Source organism: Bombus pascuorum, chromosome 2 (genome assembly GCF_905332965.1).
Source record: "Bombus pascuorum chromosome 2, iyBomPasc1.1, whole genome shotgun sequence".
NCBI classification, from domain to species: Eukaryota; Metazoa; Arthropoda; class Insecta; order Hymenoptera; family Apidae; genus Bombus; species Bombus pascuorum.
This window is the reverse complement of record NC_083489.1, coordinates 11,748,988-11,767,200: the sequence shown is the minus strand read 5'-3', so window position 1 is coordinate 11,767,200 and position 18,213 is coordinate 11,748,988. Positions and strand designations below refer to the sequence as shown.

At 38.0% G+C, this 18,213-nt stretch overlaps 1 protein-coding gene and 2 long non-coding RNA genes across 3 annotated transcripts in view; 1 reads left to right on the top strand and 2 right to left on the bottom strand.

The window, feature by feature from the left end:
* Positions 1 to 18,213, bottom strand: part of LOC132916529 (uncharacterized) — a 142,980-nt gene that overhangs the window by 108,792 nt on the left and 15,975 nt on the right. The window lies entirely within an intron of this gene.
* On the bottom strand, positions 3,648 to 9,821 carry LOC132916530 (uncharacterized). Its single transcript, XR_009660112.1, has 5 exons — positions 9,710 to 9,821; positions 9,449 to 9,651; positions 6,012 to 9,385; positions 4,797 to 5,181; positions 3,648 to 4,599 (listed from the first exon to the last, which is right to left on the bottom strand). It is a non-coding gene; the product is annotated as an uncharacterized LOC132916530 (long non-coding RNA).
* LOC132916521 (zinc finger and SCAN domain-containing protein 2-like) lies at positions 12,171 to 17,465 on the top strand. The gene is made up of 3 exons (XM_060976603.1): positions 12,171 to 12,558; positions 13,898 to 14,728; positions 14,843 to 17,465. The coding sequence occupies exons 1-3, from the start codon at positions 12,486 to 12,488 to the stop codon at positions 15,520 to 15,522; spliced, it is 1,584 nt and encodes a 527-aa protein (XP_060832586.1). The 5' UTR covers positions 12,171 to 12,485; the 3' UTR covers positions 15,523 to 17,465.

Here is an 18,213-nt window from a genome sequence, read left to right as displayed (position 1 = left end):
CCTTTACTGCGAATAATAATCGAATAAATTTAATACCATACATTTATTTATTCCTAGGTTTCCTACATTTTCGAAGGACATCAGTTTACACATACTTTGAATATAATTTTCAGACCTAAATGGCTTTATGATATTTTAGATATGAAAACAATGATGTTTAAAACATTCAATTTTTAATATTATACATAAATTACTTTTTGCTATACGATATCTATTATTATTCTTAAAGTTCAATTGATTTCAGTTGAAATACACTCTGCAATTGCAGTTTAATTTATATTTGAACACGTAAAACGTTTAGCAAGGGTAAACAATAACGAATTTAAGAGGCATATGCAAAGTATCGTAAAAGTAAGGGTGTCGTATTCCTCGAAAATGGGCACAGGCCTGCTGCACTCTGGTTGAGTGGCAGACGTAGGTTTATTTCAATTGGTCAAGCAGCAAGAGCAGGTGACAACTGCAAGGGAAAATACAACTACCTCGGCCGTTGCTTTCAGTTTCACTTACACCGCTTACAACTACTGATCAACATTGTTCTTGGTAAAATATAATATTTCTAAGACAGCAACTTTGATTTATTCTTACCAATTCTCAAATAGTCGTTCTCCATTTTTTTGTAATATTATCTATTTCATAAAAAAGACAGTAATTCTAAACAGACTCTCCTACAGAGTATATGCAGAGCACTTGTCGCTTTGAAAGGATCTATTTAAATTTTCATCGAGCACACCGAGGAGGTGTAAACCGTGCGTTGGTCTTTCGGATGGTTTCTCTCTCTCTCTCTCTCTCCCTGCTTTTTTACATGCCATTCGGTTTCGGTGATACCACGACAAATAGAAGACAATTTCAAAACCTGAGAGGGACTTCACCGAGCTCGCGTGCACATGGTGGTCGGATGACACTGGGAGGTCTGTGTTTCTCGGCAGGAGCCTGGAATATCGACAACCACGTGTCGAGCATATCTGACTCGATCCACGCGTCGTGTACCCCTTTAGTCTCACTAAATTAAGTACGTAGTAATGTTTAGCAGTGTACACACTTTAAAAACATTTATACTTTGTCGTATTTATATTATACTATATTTCTCTCGTGTCTAACAATAACGATTTCTGTATGGTATTATAATGGACGCGTGTTAAGAGAGTAAACGGGTTATTAACACGAGTAGGTTAATGTGTTAATAGCTTCATCATTTTCCTTCCGTTTCCTTCTGTTACTGTAACATGAATCGGCACAGTTGTGAAGAGGATAGCGTTCTTTTGACCCAGCAGGTTGCAGGTCAAAAAAGATTTGACTTCCGAAACCCAAGTGGAAACAGGCCAACAAGTGCTGCAGTTCTTTACACTGATCATGTTACCAACGCACTTACAACTTCGTTAGAACCATTATCTTCTTGTCAACCGTGACCACTAAAAAACAAGACCTAATTTACTATTAATTTATTAGTATTATTCGAATATCAATTTTTAATTAATACATGTAATTTTACTTTCTATACCAAAGCCACGCAAGGTTACTATAAAGAAGAAAGAAGAAAAGAAAAAAGAAATACGTGCTTTCATAAATAATCAATGAAAATATGTGGGTCAAAAGTTAAACGGCAATACCGGGACCAACCACTGTTGCCTATTTATACGGAAAGAGTTTTTTGTCCGGCCCATGTCCTAAACATCACATCCGCCGAGGTGCTTCCTCCGCGAACCGTGTTTTACCGTGATCGTGGCTAACTGATGAAGGAAACGCAACAGGAAAGACAGAGAAAGAAGGCGAAAGGAACCACCGCGCACCGCCTCACTTTCAGCAGCTTCAAACATCCGCTGCACCAGCCGCCGCCAGATCTCGTTTACCTCTCCTCCGTTTCCCCTTTAGCTCCTTCTCAAAGAGACACACGCGTCCCTTCCTCTTCCTTCTCCCTTTCTCTTTCCTCTCTGCCTTTTGATTTCAAGGGTTGAAGAGGCCAGATAGCAATCTGCATCAAAATTGAAGAATACCTTGGAGTAATTAAATACAATGAAAAACATATATATTCTCTCACATAATCTTTAATAAACAAAATCAAAAGATTTTACCTTAAAAGATTCGTTATCGTAAAAGAATCTAATCTCAAGTCGAACAACTAAAATGACCTCAAAATCGTTCGTTTAGTACCCAGCAATATGTCTAATATATCGCGTGACTTTGAACGTAGCACACATCTGGAACGAAACGAGTGGACACGTCGACCTCCTTCGAAGAGAGGAGAAACAAGAAGGGGGATGTCCGTCGTGCGTGAACGGTGAGACACGTACCCACGTGCAAGGCTACGTCTTGAATCACCAGCTGCCGATTCGCCGACGACTCCAGGAACCCTGGAGACGAACTAAAATTAGCGACCAGCACCCCCGCCTAGCCCTTACATGGCCACGTCACGGACACACGCGCCGCTACTTTCAGAGAAAGAAAAAAAGATGAAGGAAACAATAATAATCACGGTCCGAGCGGCAGGAGTCGATCGTGTGCGAAATGTCACAGCTGGTGCAGTTGGGTGACCAATCATTTGTACGGGTAAGATTGACGATAAACGTATCACCCGTAAGAAATAGCTAACGTGCATGACATTATGATACAAATATTTTTATTTCTGTTCGATTACAAATGCGATGACCATATATTGTCTCCCGTTATTAGAATTTGTTGTTATGAGTACCAGACCAATATATTATGTTACGTGTTTCTCTGATTATTCGTAAAATTAAAAATGAGCTTAGTATTTTTTAAAAAACAAGAATAATCTATTAGTGAGCAATATTTGTTGCTTTGCAAAGTTTTAGTAGTAAATGTTTGATCTCCCTTATCACTCAGACAGGAAATATCGTAGGGTGGATTAAGGAACCACATGGCTCCTGCATGAATGAATACTATAATGAACTTGCTCTACTCGTGATAAGACAATCATCCAAATGAGATTCCAGCCAGAACTGTTATAAATATTGTAGGGGTGGTTAGTTTCACCACTGTTAATTTTCTGAAATGCTTGTTTGTAGCATTTAAGTCTAAATGATTAACAATGAAGAAACGGTAAACATTTTGACATTCATCTACATTATAGCAAGAACGATGGTAGTTAAAGTGTATCCAGATGTCTGGAAGTGGTCAAATTCAGTTTAGTTTAGAGTAACGGAGCACCTCGCATTCCTTTCGCGATCGATCTTCCGTCAAACAAGAATCCATGGAATCTGTTTCTATCGCGTACGCTTCAAGTTCATTGTCCTCGATATCTGGAAGGGCATAGAACCTCGAAACGAGAGATTCTTTTGGTTTCGTCGTAGTACTGGAACTCCATTCCAAGTACATCTGCAGCGAGCGGATGCAGCCTGCATTTTATGGCCGCCCAATGCAACCGATTCTCATTCGTGCACCCGTACTCACACCCTCCACCACTTTCAGCACGCGGTACAACGACTTCTATAATTAGATTTCCTTCCCTTTAGCTTAGACACCTTCGAGCATGATCTCCATTTGCCCCGCGAATCGCAGAAACCTACCACCTGGGTTGCAAACGTTATTAAAGGTTCTACAATTAACAGGGTCAATTTCTCTCGAAGGGTTGAAAATGGAATTGAAGAAATACCATTGATCATAGGATATAGAATCTTATCGTTCAAAGGTTGATCAACCTATGGATAGATATTGTCTGAAACAATAGACACGTTCATCGCCAAAGCCAGCAATCACTTGACTTGTGTCGTGTTTTGCATTTGAATGCCGACCATGATGTCGGTATTCCAATACCGATCTACACGTTCAACGTGCTGACATTAACGGCACACACACAGCTACGTTACAGGTTTCACGCCAGCTATTTCGAACAGGTTGCGCTCGGATCTATTTTTCGATCATTGGCATCGACTGGATCCACGGATCCACGCTTCTGATGACAGGTAGCCAGAAAAATAATTGAAACGACGACGATTAAATCGAGACGCGATCTATAAATGCTGTGTCACGTGCCAAAATGTAGTATCCTCGTAATTATAAATGGTTAATCGTTGGTGGTCGGCCAGGAGTTTGCAAAATGGTCATGGTTTTAATTTTGTGAATTCATGCTCATCTAAAACGTCATTAGATGCATCTAATTTATCTTCTTGTATTATTATTTAATTTTATTTACATGCTTCTTTGATTATTCTTTGCATCTAGTTAACAATATTTATCATTTTGATTAGTTAGTCTTTCGTGTATTACTATATTGATAGTGTATCTTTTCTCTTATTATACATTGTTGTATGTTTACAAACAAGACAAAAACCATCTCTCTTAGCTTCACGAAGTGTCTTTCATAAAGTGTCATTAAACGCTCTTGGCACGAAGCTCTCGCCTTCCTCGTTGGCAAATCCTACTTGGTCCTTTAAGATCATTGAGCAATAATGATAACTGATCCTAGAAACCACCTCATATAAAGTATTATAAACTCTCGTAACAATAACAGAAACTTCTCAATGAGAAATTTTGAAATCAGTATCCCAAAGCCGAAAGAAGGAATTTGATTGTGCAACAATGGCGCTTCTTTCCGAGCATTGCCAAGTTCGTAATCGTCATCGAAGTAGATACAAATGATTGCTGAAACGTCATGAATGAACTTTTTCTATACATATGTAAGAATAAAAAATATAAAAAATATAATATCCTGAAGATAAAGTTTATGTACAGATTTTAAGACCGAATGAATGTATCGTAACACGATAACGATGATGTTTCTTATTTATAAAAACGTTTCATAACATGAAAAAATAGACTAAAAATTTTGTACTACAAACCTTGTGGACTTTGCACGTTGTAGCAGCTTGGCAACCCAGTACGATCCGTCCCTGATCTGCATGCAAATACGAGCTATACTTAGAGATGTCCGATTTCCCTCGTTACGACAACAGATCGCATTTTCGTCTTCATCGACCTTAATCATTCTTCGTAGAATTTTCATACAGTAATGTTTTCAGACAACGCCAATGCAATGCGATTCGAAAAATGTTTCCCGCTTCGTTATTAAACAAAAATTACAAGTCTCTCTTTCCTGTGGTTTCCCTGTAGTAAAACGGTTACTAGTTCTTCCCATGTCATTCATTAATCGCTACGGAAACTGTTTAAAGGATTGAGATAATGTGCAACGAGCATCTTCTTGCGCCTGGATTCTTCAATGAGCCACTAGAAAGAGGAAATCTGAATGAGCTACCTACACGTATACGTGTACCGAGCAGACGCAAAAGGTCACTTGAAATATTTTTTATGAGACCAGAAACAACCTGGCGCATGAATTGGCCTTTAAAATTCTACATACTTTATGCCTTTTTAAAGTAAATGCCTTTTTATAAACCATGAATTTAACTTCATGAATTAACTAAATTAACTTATAAAACACTATTTATTTGTACATTGAATGATATTTAAATAATTACCATTAGCGTCAGTGTCACGAACACCACAATATCTGTATTCATCTCACATAGTAATACTGGTAAATATTTCTCGACTAATTTACAAATTACGCTATCTCAAATTATGTGACAAAACACCAGCCTTTCATCTCATACGCGCACGTAAACTCCAGATGATCACGTATAAGAGATGAATGCATGTGCGTGTAAAGGGAAGCTGCGGTGGAAAAAGAAGCGTAAAAGAAGGGGAAGATAGGAAGGAGAGAGACAGAAGAAGGGCGCGTGTCGGTCGCGTGCCCGTTGCCACTGGTGACTCGGTGTCTGCGACCCTCCTGCCCTTTAACCCCTCTCACAACTTTTCCATGGACGAACGTTTGAGTGGGGACAATATAATTACTAGACCTTTCAACGTATCCAAGTTTTCATAATCTTAGTATAATATGAACGATTAACACAGGTATCAATCCCAATTATTTTCTACTCTTTCATTTATTCTTCTAATCTTTTCTTCTTTAACTAGCATATTAATTTTTCCACACTAAATATCTGGTATATTATACGTAACTTTATCAATGTATTAAGTAACTTTTTTTACAATACCGATTAAAAGTGCGTAGAAGGATGAATTCCATGAATCCACCAGCAAACTGTTCAGGACTACGACCTCAGCCCCCTCATCGTCTAGTCCACTTCCTCTTTTTCCGTCCCCTTCATTTTTTTCATCTCTCCTTAAAGCCGTCTGGACGACGGCAATGGAAGAAAGAGAATCAACGAGGGAGGATCAGCGTGGCACGTGGTCCGTACGCGAAGCGATAGAAGGAACCACCTACTGCAACAGGAGATGTATCCCATCAGAAAACAGACACTCGGTCGAATAATCATCGAACGGCACCCGTGTGTCGCGTTAACGGTTCATCTTTCTTTCTTTTACATCCTAGCGCTTCCGATGCTTGATGCGAGAAACGGAAGTCATCAACATTCTCCAGATCTCAAACGGGCAATAATCTACATGGTCATTAAGTATATTTCAGTCAGCGTAGACCAATGAACAGAATTTTCTATCTAATATCATTTGTACTAATGTTCGTGCATTTGTCAATGTCAATTAAGAACACTGATCATGACAAAGTCCTTTTGTAAAACCTCATATCTTGATTACTTTTTTCAATAGAATTTCGGGTGTCCTTATTTTTATGATCATTTAAAGATCTTATACGTCAGTATATGTAGGTAAAATCAGCTGACTGCTCGATAAATTCCTGTGCTCATACCGGTTGCGACGAATTTAAATGCATCGTGTACGTCATTATGAACCATCGTTGGTTCTTTTGTTGCAAAAAAAAAAACTTACGTGAATATAAATCCAGCAACAAGAGGTTTCAAGAAAAAGGATATCCCGATCACTCTCACTCTTACGTGTTTGTCTCTGTTGTCTCGATCAAGATCGCAGACGGTCCGGCCGAGTGTAGAATTTCGTCGTGAAATTTGTGAATGAGCCCTCGTGACTCGCGCATTTTGAATGGAAACCGACAGGCCGGTTTTTACGAAAGCAGCACTATGCTCTGGCACAGGATGCGGGTGCGGACGAAGGGGGTGTATGCTCATTTTTATCCTTTTTAATTCTTTTTTCTCGTTGTTGAAGGAGATAAGAGGGGAAAAGGAAGAGAGAATACCGCCAGCTGATCGCCTCCGTCTTTGAAAAGGTTGTGCAAAATGCGAGCACGTGCTCGTGTGTGTGACCCTTTTTAGATTCGCATGCCTGCTTGCCACCTGCGAAGCCATTTAGTTCTACAGTTTGATCAGCATGCAATTAATCTATGAATTACTATATTTCCGTCCTCTTTATAAATTTCATTATTCTGCATGCTTTCCTGAAATTGATCATCAGATTGCTCTTTATTTTCTGGTGTATATACATAATAAAAATATAATATATTATATATTCGCATATAAATTGATTTTCAGATGATTTTGATAAAATTTATAAGACTTTCTTTGTATAAAAAAGCTTCGAGTAAAAATATCTATTCATTGATCTTAATAGATAGTAAGTGACGACGAATCGCAAGAAAAGCGATATAAAGAAAGGGAACAAATCTGAGGGGTGAGAGGGGTAAAACAGGCGGCTGTTCGCCGTCTCCGGAAGGAACTGTCTCCCTTTATACCCAAAGACATTCCTCCAAACATGAACCAACGTGCTTCGTATGACGGCGTTCTCCCCTTGTAGGAGCACTTCCACGGACATCCCCACCCTGTGTTAATCTCTTGCACCCGAAACTAAATTAAGGGCCGTTCCGGTTGATATTTTTTAACCTTCTAATACTCCTTTCTTCTTTCTTTTTTGTCTCCATCTTATTATACGTCGAGATTCTAAGTTTACTAAATTAATAATTTAAATTCTTATATTGTAAAATCACTTTCCTGGAATTTTAAGAATTCATAGAAAACCAACAACTTTACATAGAACAGGTATGTGCATACAATGACTCACGTACTGAAAATAGAAAATTGTCATCTAAAACCCGGTGTCATTGCACCCTAGGTCCTAGAGGACGTGTACGGTGGCTAGAAGAGGAGACAGATGAAAGTTGGAAGTACACGTAGACGACTGAAAATCTCGTCTGGCTCGTTGCCAAGATCTTCGAATCTTGTCATCTTCTTCATCCACGTCTTCTATTCTTCAGCACGCACTTCTACCCGTACATTTGCTGGAGGCAATCAATTAAATAGTTCTCATAGTTTCTATCTTTCTATCTCCTGATGCCTTTTACTATTCCGTACAAAAGTATAACTTCGCGTAATTCTTACATTGACAAATAAAATATTTTTTTATTATTACATTCAGCCTTAGTGCGTTTTATCAATTATCGTTTCAATTCTACAGTAGAAAGAACAACCTTAATCGTAAAGAATGGAAGGTTTCAGAAACATCGAGAAAAGAAAATAACAAAGAAAAATGGTTAGATAAACGAAAATAACATGAGAAGGGTATCAATTTCGAGAAAGGGTAAAATGATAAAACGAACTTCCGGTAGTACTACGTTTCTTTTATCACGATCGTCTAATTTTGGACAGAATTAGCGAAGATGCGTCATCCTTTACGAATTCTCGAATCGTGAATTTAGAATTCCAATCTGTACGTTCTACCTTGTCCCGCGAGTGACCGTGGAATAGAAGAGAGGTGGTTTACCCGAAGAACACGACAGCTGCATCGAGCCACCGGCCTGAAAATAGCACGGCAACCCCATACTGAGGCCGAAGAGCGAAGTCGAAGCCCTCTCCCTACGTCGGTATATACTTCGGTTAAAAAGCCACCCACCTACGAGCCTTTTAAATAGCGATCGCGTGCTTTTCCCTTTTTTTTCCAGCAGAAAACTTCTCGCTAAATGACATGGTCGTGGAAAGAGGGAGTGTACCGACGCTGATTTATAAGAAGAACCAGGCGTTTCCGGATACTTTTCGAGACGATACTTGACACACTCACCGAAACATTTACTTTTTTACCCGAACGATCGAAACGGAATAGGATTGCACTTAATGACGCTGTTTTCCTTATCGAACAAAAAAACATCCCCTTCCTCAATTTCCGAGGAACTTTTTCCCTTTCGTTCTGGTCTGTATAACCATTAGGGATAGTGTTTATCCGTATCTTCTGAAATACGAGCACTCTGTAATTTTAATTTCTTGCTAATTCGATTGTCTAAACTGAAAAAGATATATGACAATATTTCATTCATTCGATAGTATGTGATGTATAATATATGCTTATATATAGTATAGATAAATCTAAAAATGTATAGTCAGCTTCTGTTTCATTTCTGTGAAAAATAGCAACGCACGTGGCTTTGCCGCTAGATCCATCCAACTTCTCTTTTTACTTCATCACAATTTACACGTACTTCCTCCTCCGCACCTGGAGCTTCTCCAAGTGCGCGTTTTACGCGACACGTTCCATCGGAAACGCGTTCAGGCACCTGTAGATGCGCCCCGTCCGCTGGTTTATTAACATAAAGACCACGAGGTAAGTTACATCTTACGTATATTTGATGACATGTAGAAGTTCGGATGGACAATCCTTCGCTGAGAAAAGCTTCTGCGAATTGCGTCAGTTGAGATGCTCGACACTCGTGACTTTATTTTTAGATCCGCCGTCGATAGTACCATGATTGCAATAGAGTTGTCGAGACACCTGTTCTTCGAATCATTTCAAAGACGATTAGGATGTCGAGATTTATTTGATCTGAAAAAATGAACGGAGTATGTAAACTAGAAAGAGAAACGATATTATCTATACATACAACTATAAAATATCTTGTTTCTTAATATCCATCAATTCCTTCTCCAATACAGCGTTAGTCTACGATACTTAAATCTGAACCATTATTCTGTTGCCTGGAGATTTACGAGTGTCGATAAATGCAGCTTACACTTGGCATCGTATTTTCGCGACGAATAGAAGAGAAGCATCGTGAAACATCGACGCGGGACGAAAGAAGGTGGCAAGCAAATAAGAAAACGACGTCGGCTCTCGCAGTTTCATTGGTGGCTACAGGATAGAAGCAGGTTGGTGCGCTGGGTGGTTCTTCTGGAGCGACGCCAGGCGTCCGCCGAATTTAGCACCGCGACGCTGACTAACTCGCGTGGCATTCATTCAATCGCCGACCAAAAAGCCCGCTGCTTGCATAGTCTCTCGCTGCATAGTCTCTATTTGCACGAACAACGCCACTCACACTTAGAAAATCTCGTTTTCCTTTCCATTTTCTCCTTTTTAAACGCTCTACGAATCACGTTAAAATTTATCGCGTATGCTTCGATACCTGGAAGCGTGCAACAATCCTTCGTCGTGGTTCATTGTTCAGTTACATCGATAGGAAACGAGGTAATTAATAAAGCCCTTTTCAGCAAAATCGTCTGTGATATTATTATACGATCGTGCAGAATATATAATCGATAAAGTGTGACTGAAATAGAAGTGCCATTTTATTAATAACGCCTTGGTATTAATAAAACATTGCAGAGTATCTTAAAGTATGATAGTCGCTTCCCATGAAAATATAATTTTTATTTTTAAAAAATTCCATGGAAAAAGCGTGGAAGGTTACGATGCAAAAGATGTTTAAGAATTGTAGCTGATTTCTCGTCATTTGCAGCGAAAGTTTATAATATTCTTAGTGTGGTTTCCATCGTTTTCTCAAAATACTTGTAGCATCGAGTTCGAGGAAATTTCACTCATCTCGTAAGCAAAAAGACTGTGTGTCCCGATGAATCGCATCTACCATCTTTGCGCTTTTTCCGTTTCTCCGTCATGACGGTCAAAAGATGCCGCATACTAAACGACACACGTTCCTTTCCCTTCCCTTTCTTCTTTTCTCGGTTCAGTGGCAGTTAATGAACATCGGACGCGTGCCACGGATCCCACAAAATCTGTCTACCAACGGTGGCTTCGCACAAAAATAGAATGCTATCCCTTCATTTGCCAACTGGTAAATATCGTTTCAATAATATGCTTTTTTTCGTTTGTTTCATTTGTTTTTACCGATTCTCTGGATTCGTGCCTTTAAATCTTAAATATCAACACATCAATGCAGATACAATTTTATTTGACGACTTGAAAATTATTTCACATTAAAACGATACTTCGTCCGTGTTGTTAATTGAAATTGGATGTAAATCTTTTTCGTGACAGCGCCTCTTAACATCTCGGTTCATATCGAATTTAACGCACTCTAAATGCACTTTATATGTTTACACCTGTTCATGTCCATCCGGAAGCAGTTTCATAACTCATCAAGTTTCTTAAAGCGAATGCAGTAATAAGAACACTTTGTTCGATTCTTACTGGTTCATCAATATTACATTAGAACAAAGTGTTCAGTGACCGCACATGAGCTACAGGTCGACATTTCCTACAGATAAACGAATACGTAGGCCTTCAACCTACCTTCCCCCACGTATTTCGACCCACGTCAAAGAAAAAATAAATCTTCGTTACGCTTCCTTACGAACGCGCAACAATTCAGCTGAAAAAAGCTCGGTATAATTTTCTACCTTGAAACCATCTAATATGTCTTATATTTCCAAATCAAATCCAAAAATACAGAATTACTTCAAATTGAAAGCTTTAACTACCTATTAAATATTATAACGAACTTTTAAGGATTCAAATAACACACAAAATGATGTTATCAGTCGGCGACTTATTCGAAAATTATTTTCGAAGCTTGAATGAAAAAATCTTAAATTAAGAGACCTATTTTATTTCCTCTTTTCTCGTAATGATAGTTTTAAACTCAGCCAATATTAAATTTTGATAAAATATTACGTAAAGGAAGTGTTCGAATTTTCAAGAATATTTTCTCCAATGAATTATATAAAATTTCAATGAGGTAAACATTACAGCTTTCTAACAAACATAACATAATTTCTAACAAATAAGAGAAGAAACTTCTGGTCGGTATTTGAATGAGTACTTAAACGAGTGTAAATAAAAAAAATGATAATAGGCAAAAATCGTCATTAGTTTCAATGTAAAGAGCTTTTAATATTCAATCTTTTACGCGTGTACTCGTGCACAACATTGTCCCCGTTCACGCTCGATTGAAAAAGCGACACGGATGTGCATACAGTGGTCGCACACTTCGCCACCACTCAAACAGAAGCAGCGGCGACACATGAGCCAGTCGGGCACCCTTCTGAGCGCGTGCAACGCGGTGCGCAGCAGCTGAAGAAGAAGAAGACGATGACGAAGAGACGGCGGAGGGCGAGGGAGGCTGCGCTGCTATATGTAGTCCCGAATCTTAGCCGGAGCAACTATTACGCCCGAAATTCTCGAGGCGGACGCACCCCCGTGTTTAGCAACAGGTACAAGATACACGAGAGATTACTTAAAACCGCGCGCCATCATCTTCAATCCGGGGGTTCAACGTTCGTTCGCGGTATTCTTCAACTTAAAGTAACACTTGCAATTAGTGACCGTGTGTGACAGTGAAGTTAGATCAGACAGATCTAAGGTATGGTTTGTGTGATTCCAAGAGTCAAATAGAGAGAAGAAGGCAAATCACAATAAAGAAGAAAATGCCGAGGGCATTTCTAATCACCCACCGACGATACAATGGAGTCGAAGAAGAGTTTGATGGATCCGGAAGAGGTACGTCCGCTTTCGTAACTGTCTCTTTGAATATTCCTTGCTTATCCCGTGCCAGGAATTTTTTTTCATCTTCTGCGCTGTATCTCCGTTTTAAAAATAAACCTTAACGGGTCCTCTTCGTCGAAGAACCTGTAAAGATTGTTATTTCTTATTCATCGATTCGATTTTGTGTTCGATTTTACATGAAATTTTACGTTCTATTCGGTCTTGCGTTCAGTTTCATGTATTCGTCAAAAAGCTTTTAGTTGTGAGAAAACAGTACATTGAAAGTTCAAAGGTTGAGGCGAAAGTTCCATTAATGGTAATGTTAGCGCACCAAAAACGTAATTGTAGGCACTCGAGTCGGAGCAAGCAAAATTTTCGCACTGCTTACGTCCATCTCGTCAATCAAAGTTTCTGACCACAAGCCAAGAGAATTTGCTGGTCGTTGCTTCGTGATTAAGGTGGTACATCATGCAGATTTAAGAATAGGAGACGCTAGATGCGTCACGAAACTAACACGACGCATACCGTCGCGATGCCGTCAACCCCTCCAAAACTTTCATACAAACGCATATGTATGTGTACATAGTGGTACGCAGAAAATACAAGAATTAAATAGAGAGAGAAGAATAAGTTAGAAGATAGAGAGAGAAAGATAGCTACTCTATTTCTGTTCTCTTCAAAAACAGAGCAGGCGGTATACTCGTGAAGGTGCTTCGTGTTTCACGAAGCGCCTTGATACATGGATTCAAAGTCATAAATATGGATCTCTTTGTTCGGCACGGTTTACGATTTAAATACATAAAATGTAAGTTAAATTCATAAAAAGAAATTACAGAAATAAGAAATCCTCTGTTCTTTGAGAGAAATTTTTCTATAAGCTTCTGTTAATATGCGCAGAGCGATACCACCTGTTTCAAGTTTCGTCAAAGAGATTGATATATGATACAGAAACGTCGTTTGCTAAAAACCAGTTATAAAGAATGAGGCGCCAGAACATGATGCATTTCCTCGTTGCACAAGAATGACGCGAAAATGTCACTAATTTCAAAACAGCCGCGTACAACGAAATCAAACTATCAATTGGAAATTCTTTTAGTTTGATCACGAGATTTCCGTTGGAAATTCGCCAACACGCACCGAAATCGTAGAAATCTCCACTAACAATGATAAATGTTTCCACGTGCGGCATTTTGAACTTCCTTCAATTTTATTATCCGACGTGATAGTCTAGCGGTAATATTTCATATTGTTTAAATGTTCATACTGCTAAACGTAAAATTCGTAATAATAAAAATACCTTGCAGAGGAATAAAAGAGATTAATAATAAATCTAATTTTTTTCGATCTTTCATAGATTTCAGTCCTGAAAGAGGAGTAAGACTGGCCGATTACAGTGGAAACCATCCAACTTCTGACGGCGCTAGCGAATGCGGTAGCGAAACATCGTCAGATTGTCCCGAAGAATTGTACAATCTCACAAAATTGGCAGAAGTGAGCTTAGCCGCAGCCGCTGGTACGTTAATTCATCCCAACAACGTGATTTATCAGCAACCAGCTTCGCCTAGATGTGCTCAATTTTCGGACAAATGCGGCAGAATAATGACCCCACGAGTAAAACAGCAAGAATCGCAATTTCAAGATCACCCAGAGACCCTCGAAGATGAACAGACACTTGGTGAAAGAACGAGACTCTTCTTCGAAAGGATCGAGTGCGAACGTGAGATTTTACAGAATCGTTCAAAGAGGAACACAGTTTTAGGCATCCACGTTTCACCTCATTCTCATCAGTTACAAGAGGAACGTCAAAGTCTCGAAGCCTCTGAAAATTCGCTCGATAAAGCTGAATCGGAATCAATTCAGTCCACACCCTCGACTATCTGTCAAAACCGAAGAACAACCTCAACTTCAACGGAGACGTCGAAATCCGAAGACAATGAGGATCACGAATGTCCTGACTGTGGAAAAAAGTACTCGACATCGTCTAATTTGGCCAGACATCGACAAACGCATAGATCTCTTGGAGACAAGAAAGCCAGAAGGTGTCCACACTGCGATAAAGTCTATGTCAGTATGCCTGCGTTCAGTATGCACGTTAGAACGCATAACCAGGGGTGCAAGTGCCATTATTGCGGCAAATGTTTCTCGAGGCCGTGGCTCCTGCAGGGACACATACGTACTCATACAGGTGAGAATTTATACAAAAATATTATTTTATATGTCGCTAAATACATCGATTTTTATCAAATAATAATTACCTGCCCACCATGTAATTCAACGACATTTCTCTTTTGTATACTAGGCGAGAAACCATTCAAATGTACGATCTGCAATAAAGCGTTTGCTGACAAGTCAAACTTACGCGCCCACATACAAACGCACTCGAATACCAAACCATATGTATGCGGTCGCTGCGGTAAAGCATTTGCTCTGAAGTCGTATCTCTACAAACATGAAGAGTCATCATGTATGAGAGCGCATCATCGATCATCTGCGGATAAAGCCGATGGGAACGATCAAAAAGCAACATCGTCGTCAACAAAATCCTGTGCTCCGCTGGCATCTTCTTTGAACAGACTACAAACAACGTCGTGTGTCACGGCATCCCCTACCAGCGTTATCGTTCCTCGCCTGGGTCTCAATCGCGATCAAAATAATTCATCTTCGGCGTTTTCCGCGATCATTAGGCACACCAGAGTTCCCGATGCATCCGTAACACCTCCACCATCAAAACGTTTCTACAGAGAGAAAACCCCAGGCGAAGAACGAGAGAGGAAAGCACCTGATAACGCAACTAAAAATTCAGAGTGTGTGTCCAGAATGGTCATTAGAACTTCCGTTATATCCCCTAATCCGGAACATCTTAGTCGCTTCAACAATGACAGTCAAACCTCTTCTAACAGTTACGATTTTTCCGATCCTGCGAGGTCTTCCGCATTTTCCCAGCCGACAACGATGACACTTAATTTAGCTATTGCATAGAATAATCGCATGTCGAAGAAAAGAAGAATATTCGTCCAAAACGCTAGAACAAAACTACGGCAAGTATTTTTAGCGAATAACGATAGCAATATTATCGTACATAGATACACCAAAGATTATTTTATACTCATGAAACGTTCAGTCTGGGTTAGAATGTGTATCATAAGCACGAAAGAACTACAATCTACATCAAAAAATATGAATGATTAAATAATCGCTTCATAGAGATACAAAGACGTAATTACTTACTAGCAACTAGTGTCATTCCTATCAATATTAAGATAAGTTCGTTAAGTTTTAATTGGAAACGTTTGAAATTCTATTATCTTACTTACTGACATCTTTCTACGAGCAATGAGCACCCATTTCTATATAGTTAAGTATATGGAGTCAATTTTGAGATAAGTTCAATGAGGATAAGAAATATTATAGAGATTACTTATATCACAAATATTATTCCACGCACCTTCCTAATTAGGGACCATCTAGCACATAGTCATATTAACGATAAAATTGTGAATTATCAATTCCTAGTGTTGTGCCTTAAATACTATTCGTACGTAGTTACAATTTTTTAAAGACATATCACGCGTATTAAGAAACAAAAGTAATTTATTGATTTAAAGTGAATTGCAGTGCCTATATGCATACTTATCTTAGTATTAGTTGCATTGATCAAATTTTCCAAGCTCTTCTAGGCAGCTAAAAATTCCTCGAGGCTTGAAACTAACAATACACTGAAGTATATATTACCAACGAATACAAATCGAATTATATGTAGACATTCATATAATTGTGAAATAGTATAAAAATAAGTGAAAAGAATAGAACTATTTTTAGTTTGGGCAATCTGTATATAAGAAATCACATTTTTCGAGAACTTGTAATTTTACAACGCCTTGTTTAAAATGTATGTTAGACGTTTATATTGAACTGCATATTTTTATTACGGTGGTCAAATTCAAATTTGGCAAAATTAATCATTGAAGTGTATAAAGTAAAGCGGAAAAATATTGAATAGCAATTAGGATTTCTATTAAAACAACAGATAATGTGGATAAATGTAATTTTGGATCACATTTTTCTACAAGTATATATCTAAGAAAACACATAGTTTTATATTGTAGTACGTTAATCGCGTTTTTAAATACGAACGCGTATCGTCTGTGATTCGAGTTTTCATAAACGGAACCGACGGCCATATGCAATTTAGTAGCCCTCTAGTGGTCGTATTATGTAATTAAGAATTTTTTTTTGTTTTCGATACGTTACCGATGATCGGTAACGATCTGAGTGTAAACTAGTCCAATCCGATCTGCTATTCTATGCGCAACCCATCGAATTTTTGTTAATTTATAATGCGTATGTACATTATGTATGAAATGGTTCACGCATATCTTTCATAAACTTTCTAATCTTTTTTCGTAATTACTTACATGATGATTTAAGAAAAATGAAATTACTTTTCTCGGCTAAAATAAAAACTTACAAAACGACGGTTGCACAAAAAATCGAATGGCAGCGGTTTTATAATAAAGATTTCACGTAGTTTATCTATTTTTTCACAGTAATATCATACATTAGAACACGTGTTTGTAATAACCTGAAATCAAAAGCGAGCACAAGTACTTGTATCCTAGTCATCGATCTATTACGAAGATTAAACATAGAACATTAAATTACATCCCAAAATGTAATATTATATTATATAGTTATGTAAAATCACATGTTGTAAATAGCATTCCCTACATTATACATTAGTATATATCTAGAATGTCACAAATAGTGCTAATAATTAACACAGTTGTAATGTATTTTCGTTTTACGTATGTAATGTACCATTTGTACATTGGAGTGCCTAAGCAAACATTTTACGAATTTTTCTACGAATTGTGCAAGTCTTATCTATTAAAATGAAAAAAATATACCTATAGCTATATATACTTGATAGTGTGTATAATATTTTTGTAAAAACCCATTCTAGTTTTAATTGCTCACAATTTCGCTTATTAATTTTTATCTATATTTTGCTTTTTTCATATTCCAAAATGGAAGAGAAGGAAAACGGGACTATTGAAGAAACGTCAGCTATTTTTTATACGCAGTTATAGTCGAAAAATTTTCCAAAGAATGAAAAATATATTTATGGTAAAAATTCACTTAACACAGCTTTATAACCAGACAGCTATATAGCACGTATTAATATAATTGCTAAATACAAATAATTTCCATAAAGCGTTTCGTTCAAATTCACTTTCCTTTTACTCATCCAACTTTTTCTATTGCTGATGAACTATGAGATAGTTTAATAACATTTCGAAGAAGAGCAAACAACGACTTTCTGTATTTACCAAATGGATTGGAGTTTATAATTAGGGCAATGAAGGGGAACACATCTATCTTAGTCAGTCGATGATGGTCACATAAACTGACTTTAGGCGATATCATGTACGATTAGAAAGATATTTGCGTCTTGGAAAGTAAGGCAGCAAAATGGTATGGTGAAATAGATTACTGTTATCCAAGAGTAATTTTGCGTAAATAGGAATATCATCTTCGAAATACTATGTGCGATCAAAGCAAAAAGGTGTCATCTTAAGTTGGCATTGATAAACAAATAAAAAATACTAAAAACAAAAAATATAATGGGTATATTATTTTAATGATGTTTTTTATTACATACGTATTCCT